At 46.7% G+C, this 6,857-nt stretch overlaps 1 protein-coding gene across 1 annotated transcript; it reads left to right on the top strand.

Moving 5' to 3' along the window:
* OSER1 (oxidative stress responsive serine rich 1) lies at positions 1-6,288 on the top strand. The gene is made up of 4 exons (XM_061565298.1): positions 1-132; positions 3,212-3,398; positions 3,638-3,727; positions 4,512-6,288. Exons 2-4 carry the CDS (start codon positions 3,241-3,243, stop codon positions 5,206-5,208), a joined length of 945 nt encoding a protein of 314 aa, XP_061421282.1. The 5' UTR covers positions 1-132; positions 3,212-3,240; the 3' UTR covers positions 5,209-6,288.
* The last annotated feature ends 569 nt before the right edge of the window (positions 6,289-6,857 follow it).

Genomic DNA, 6,857 nt, shown 5'->3' with positions numbered 1-6,857 from the left:
CAACGAGAATAGAGCGGAGGAGGAGGTGGTGGTGAGGAGGAGGAGGTGGTGGTGGTGGGGAGAAAGACGAGGAGAGAGCAGAAGTCGTGAGAAGACGAAGCGGAGGGAAGAGCAGAGGAGGAGGAGGAGGAGGTGAGCCCGCATTCCTCACCCGAAGGACGCTTGGCTTGGTTAGGGGGAAATCGGGGGTTGTTTGCGGAGAGGAAAACCCCTGGCGCACGGGCGAGAGAGACGGGGTCAATGAGATACATCCACACACAGAGAACAGACACAGTGACACAGCCCCTTCTAGAGTAGACAGAGTAACACAGCTCTAGAGTAGACACAGTGACACAGCTCTAGAGTAGACACAGTGACACAGCTCCCTTCTAGAGTAGACACAGTGACACAGCTCCCCTCCAGAGTAGACACAGTGACACAGCTCCCCTCTAGAGTAGACACAGTGACACAGCTCCCCTCTAGAGTAGACACAGTGACACAGCTCCCCTCCAGAGTAGACACAGTGACACAGCTCCCCTCTAGAGTAGACACAGTGACACAGCTCCCCTCTAGAGTAGACACAGAGACACAGCTCCCCTCCAGAGTAGACACAGTGACACAGCTCCCTTCTAGAGTAGACAGTGACACAGCTCTAGAGTAGACACAGTGACACAGCTCTCCTCTACAGTAGACACAGTGACACAGCTCCCTTCTAGAGTAGACAGTGACACAGCTCCCTTCTAGAGTAGACACAGTGACACAGCTCCCCTCTAGAGTAGGCACAGTGACACAGCTCCCTTGTAGAGTAGACACAGCTCCCTTCTAGAGTAGACACAGAGACACAGCTCCCCTCCAGAGTAGACACAGTGACACAGCTCCCCTCTAGAGTAGACACAGTGACACAGCTCCCCTCTAGAGTAGATACAGTGACACAGCTCCCCTCTAGAGTAGACACAGTGACACAGCTCCCCTCTAGAGTAGACACAGTGACACAGCTCCCCTCTAGAGTAGACACAGTGACACAGCTCCCTTCTAGAGTAGACAGTGACACAGCTCTAGAGTAGACACAGTGACACAGCTCTCCTCTACAGTAGACACAGTGACACAGCTCCCTTCTACAGTAGACACAGTGACACAGCTCCCCTCTAGAGTAGGCACAGTGACACAGCTCCCTTCTAGAGTAGACACAGTGACACAGCTCCCTTCTAGAGTAGACACAGTGACACAGCTCCCCTCTAGAGTAGACACAGTGACACAGCTCCCCTCTAGAGTAGACACAGTGACACAGCTCCCCTCTAGAGTAGACGCAGTGACACAGCTCCCCTCTAGAGTAGACGCAGTGACACAGCTCCCCTCTAGAGTAGACACAGTGACACAGCTCCCCTCTAGAGTAGACACAGTGACACAGCTCCCCTCTAGAGTAGACACAGTGACACAGCTCCCCTCTAGAGTAGACACAGAGACACAGCTCCCCTCTAGAGTAGACACAGTGACACAGCTGCCTTCTAGAGTAGACACAGTGACACAGCTCCCCTCTAGAGTAGACACAGTGACACAGCTCCCTTCTAGAGTAGACAGTGACACAGCTCCCTTCTAGAGTAGACACAGTGACACAGCTCCCTTCTAGAGTAGACACAGTGACACAGCTCCCTTCTAGAGTAGACACAGTGACACAGCTCCCTTCTAGAGTAGACACAGAGACACAGCTCCCCTCTAGAGTAGACACAGCTCCCCTCTAGAGTAGACACAGTGACACAGCTCCCCTCTAGAGTAGACACAGTGACACAGCTCCCTTCTAGAGTAGACACAGTGACACAGCTCCCCTCTAGAGTAGACACAGTGACACAGCTCCCTTCTCGAGTAGACACAGTGACACAGCTCCCCTCTAGAGTAGACACAGTGACACAGCTCCCCTCTAGAGTAGACACAGCTACCTTCTAGAGTAGACACAGCTCCCTTCTAGAGTAGACACAGAGACACATCTCCCCTGTGGAGTAGACACAGTGACACAGCTCCCCTCTAGAGTAGACACAGAGACACAGCTCCCCTCTAGAGTAGACACAGTGACACAGCTCCCCTCTAGAGTAGACACAGTGACACAGCTCCCCTCTCGAGTAGACACAGTGACACAGCTCCCCTCTAGAGTAGACACAGTGCCACAGCTCCCCTCTAGAGTAGACACAGTGACACAGCTCCCCTCTAGAGTAGACAGTGACACAGCTCCCTTCTAGAGTAGACACAGTGACACAGCTCCCCTCTAGAGTAGACACAGTGACACAGCTCCCCTCTAGAGTAGACACAGTGACACAGCTCTCCTCTAGAGTAGACACAGCTCCCTTCTAGAGTAGACACAGTGACACAGCTCCCCTCTAGAGTAGACACAGTGACACAGCTCCCTTCTAGAGTAGACACAGTGACACAGCTCCCTTCTAGAGTAGACACAGTGACACAGCTCCCCTCTAGAGTAGACACAGTGACACAGCTCCCCTCTAGAGTAGACACAGTGACACAGCTCCCTTCTAGTGTAAACAGTGACTCAACACCCTTCCAGCGTAGATACTAACAGCACCATTCGAGATTAGACAATGACACATCACCTCCCAAAGTAGAGGCATTGACACAAGAGAATTTCCCACTTTTTTAAATTTACCCCGGAATATTGTGGGACTTTTTTTCAAGACAGTCCTGCCAAGTTTGCGTAGCAGGGGGAATGATTGATGTGTACATTGCATTAAAATTGAGGAGGTGGCACGTGTATTAACAACGGGTGATGGATCCGCACTGAACAACTCGGGCAGCCGCTGGAATCCAACCGTGGATCACTGCAAGAACGTTGCTACCATTAGACCTTTTCACCGCCCAATCGTGAATTCATGTTTGTGTATTCGTATGAATGTGTATGCAGATTCGTGTCCAAGTGTGTTTGTGTTGGCATGCACAAGTACGTACTGTTTATGTATTGGTGTGTATGAGTGTGAGCAGATTTTGGTGCACATTAGTTTTTTGTTTTGTGAACCTATATAATCGATAATGTATTGTATGGTTATGTATTGGTGTTATATAGTTGTAGTACGCATACATGTATTGGCTTTTCCCACTCCAGACATCGCATTTAAGAAGTCGATTGTTTTCCCAAGTTGCTGTTTTTGTACATTTATCATGTGGCTTTTCTCTGTTAACACAAATATTAACAGCTCGTTTTTGCATGTTTTTCATCCACTTTCACCCACAGGATACTCTACTCGGGGTGTTACCAGCCTCATGAGAGACTCTGAGAAGGACACAGTGCTGGACGAATGCTCGTGTGTCGTTTGCCACGGGGAACGTGACCCCGGTTTAACGATGGTGGGAGCGGAGGAGCGGGTGGGTGAGGACGGGCTGCAGGCTGCGTTCAAGCGGCTGCGCGTCGATGCTGAACAGTAAGCCCAGCGACCTCCCGTGCTTTGCCTTACGGAATGTGTCATGTGGTTCACGGATGCATTATGTGCTGCGTGACATTCATGTGTTGCGTATTACCAACTGATACCTATGTTGAACTTCTTTCGCATCATACGTAGCCAACCGTGCTAATCGGTTGATGAGTATTGAAACAGTTGATGAGAATTGAAGCAGTTGATGAGGATTGTCCTTTTTTCTGTGTTTTTAAACTATATCGCAGGGAAAAAAAAACTAACGGAAGTGGACAAGACTGCAGCATTCAAAGTATAGCTCCGCCACTTTCACCGACTGCTCTTGAAAACAGGCAGAGGTAAGGAAGTCGGAGAACTTGAATGATGATGTATGAAGGAGGTAATGAACGAGCCTCTGCGCTGCACTTCAGCCCGATTGATGTGGCCCCATTCATTGAAGCCGTCAATATCCATTACATTTTTCCATGAGCAATAAGCAACCTTCAAGCAATGCTATGCCTTAGGATGGGTCGGCAACCAAAAGAACAAGAAGAGTATTTTTTTTCGAATTCAGTAAAAAAACGCAATATTTTAAGAGCCGCAATGCATGTGACTAATGTCACGCAGCAGTCCTTAAGGAGCCGCATGCGGTTCCGGAGCTGCAGGTTGCCAACCCCCGCCTATGAAAATATATAGTTAATTATACTTTGTGGTACATGACCTGAGTTATGGACATTAATAATGTATACGTTAATTTAATAATACGGATGGACTTGAAGATTGAGAAGAATATGGGGAAAGCTCCCAGCTGAACCAAAGTTTAAAACCCTGTGGGAGAATCTAGTCGTGGTTTTAGTGACCACATGAATGTGTTCACCTCATCTTCCTGATGGAGATAAGTGGCAGGTACGGTGAGCACTCAATCCATTTGTGCTTTAGGATTAAACTAGGTCATATAATGTGCAATGCAGTGTGTCTCAGAGCAGGGCAACCATGCAGCCTACATGCTCACTGTTTTATGTGGCAGTTGCACGTGCACGCACAAACTGCATGGGCAGCTGTGGAGAGTAAAATATATTGTGCAAGGAGAAGTGATGAATGAATTGTGATGCTAACAATGAGTAACACCAATGTGTTTGCCAGGAGACCGTGTAGATCCAACAGAGCTCGCCCTCGACGTCGAAGATCCAAGTCGCCCATCCTTCACCCACCGAAGTTCACCTACTTTAGTGCTGCAGCACCAAAAGCAAAAACATTTTTTGTGAGAAATGGCCGGCTGGAACCTTATCCGCATGTCGGGGAGCATCGTGATGTCGGTCTTGCAAATGAAAATGCTAAGCTCGAGACTGCGACCGCAGACTACGTTGCAGTGAAACCTGACGTGACAGTCCCAAATGTTGTGGCAGATGAATCCTGTTTGACTGCTAGTAAGTTCATTGATGCCAATTCAAAATACGTGAGCACCATTGATGGAAAAGTGTTTGAAGCGCCGGCGCTACAAAGCCTTCCAGATTTCCACCGGCTTTCTGTAGACTCAACATTGGGCGCTTTAACGAGTGCAGAAGGCGATGGGTCAGAGGTGTATTCCTTTACTGGGCTGCGAGAGGCAATTTCCTCAACAGAAAGCAAGCCTGAAGACAGCAGTGCTTCCTCCCCAAAGAAGCGCTCACGCTCCAGCCACAGTTGTTCCACTTCACCAGTGCCCTTGCCTCCAAGCTCGTGCTCAGAACAAGCCCGAGTCGTGGACGACACGACGATCGAGGACCTCTCGGGATACCTGGAGTTGTACCTTTACCTTCCGAAGAAGATGTCCAGCATGGCTGAGATGATGTACACGTAAAGCTGTCCTGGTGCTCCCTCTGCGTCTTCCATTGTCCAGTAAGCAGCTGATTATTGAGCCAGTTGCAGATAAAATGACAATTGAAAATGCTGTGGTAAAAAAAAAATACTTAAATGTCAATTGTGTGCCTAGCAGCATACTTTACCTTGAGAGTAATATGAGGCTAGAATTAAATAACCAATAAAACAAATCTGTCCATTATTATCGCATTTAATAAACTGATGGGATTTACTGTGAGAAGTATTTGCTTGTCATGCAGATTACCGATTGGGTCTTTAATGTCAGAGGGCATTGTTCAGTATTAATAAAGGTAACGAATGGATTTCTGATGCACACTGCTCATAAGAAAACTATTTGCTTGAAAGATTAAGAGATGTCTCATAACGGGCAACCTCCAACATGCTGAAGTACACACGTGGATCTGTCGCCATGTACCTGTTTGTACTTCCTGTAATTAAAACTTGGACCTGGTGTGAAGACTTTACTGCTAAATTAAAAGTGCCATTTTATAATGTTTTATTTCTTGACCTCCTGTAGCATAGACCTCCGGCTGTGAAACTTCATGCCTTTGACTTCGTGGTGCTTTCATGATAGGGCTCATTGCATGCCAGTTAGGTTAGTGGTGAGCGCATTTATGATTAAGCTGTCAAATGGCTTTAAAGAAATTAGGCTTAATGCTAAATACAAATGTTACAAGCCCACCTTATACCCAATTTATGTTTACATTTTTATTTAGATTTATATTAATATTTGCAAATTGGCATGTTCGCAATGGATGGGTTTATATTCTGCTCAAAATGTGGATTGAAATGGAACAGCTGTGGTGAATAATATCTTTGAAACAACTTTTTCGGTATTGTTTACAGTCGGCGGACATGTCAAGCATGATAATTATGGTATTTATTCAGCAGCCTGCTACCCATGTTTCATTATATCCTCAAGAGAGATTTTGCATTCATAGGTGTTGGGTGTTGAGTGTTGGCAAGATTTAGCTGATATGTACATTATCTGTACATTGGTATACACATCACGTGAGCCCACAGATTTGATTGTAACTTATTGCTACTGAATAAAATGATACTTTTGCATATACTGTGTTTGTTTGAAACTTGAAAAACACCTGAAAAAGAGTAATGTTTTTGTGTTGATGTGACATCACAATGGGTTTTAAGCCCTAATTTGAATGTAAGTTGTAAACAGGTTTTGATACAGGAGCAGTGATATGGCCCAAAAGGAGTGCGTTCGCTGCTTTTTGCAGCGGCACGCGATTTGATTCCGGTAGGCCGCCTGAGTTATTATGGTGTGGCATCGTAAATACACCCCTTTTGTTTCAGTGGAGTTTAAAGATTCCCTGACGTAAGTAGAAATGAGTATGCCTTTGTGTGCCGGCATTGTCCAAATCTGTCAAATTCTAAATACTTCCCCAATATTACTTAATTGGTATAACACATGGCACACCGTCGCCCCATACTGGCAGACTAATGCTTGCTTCCAGACCAGGTCCAACGTCACCTTCCGCTGGGAGCGTCCTTTCAACCGTATTGAGATTTGTTAAAGCACTTTAAGATGCTTTCGCGTGGAGGAGGGTGCAATATAAAAAATATATCAATGTCAAAATTAGCAGGCCGCACATCCTTTGTACGCAACCA

This window comes from Lethenteron reissneri, chromosome 34, assembly GCF_015708825.2.
Source record: "Lethenteron reissneri isolate LAM-NWPU_2019-01 chromosome 34, ASM1570882v1, whole genome shotgun sequence".
NCBI classification, from domain to species: Eukaryota; Metazoa; Chordata; class Hyperoartia; order Petromyzontiformes; family Petromyzontidae; genus Lethenteron; species Lethenteron reissneri.
The sequence above is the reverse complement of the archived record's forward strand: the minus strand, read 5'-3'. Positions and strand labels throughout refer to the sequence as shown.

Coding starts and splice junctions, on each gene's coding strand:
- OSER1 (XM_061565298.1), top strand. CDS start 3,241: ATGAGAGACTCTGAGAAGGACACAGTGCTGGACGAATGCTCGTGTGTC. Junction 3,399..3,637: donor CTGCGCGTCGATGCTGAACA/GTAAGCCCAGCG, acceptor ACTATATCGCAG/GGAAAAAAAAACTAACGGAA. Junction 3,728..4,511: donor GCTCTTGAAAACAGGCAGAG/GTAAGGAAGTCG, acceptor TGTGTTTGCCAG/GAGACCGTGTAGATCCAACA.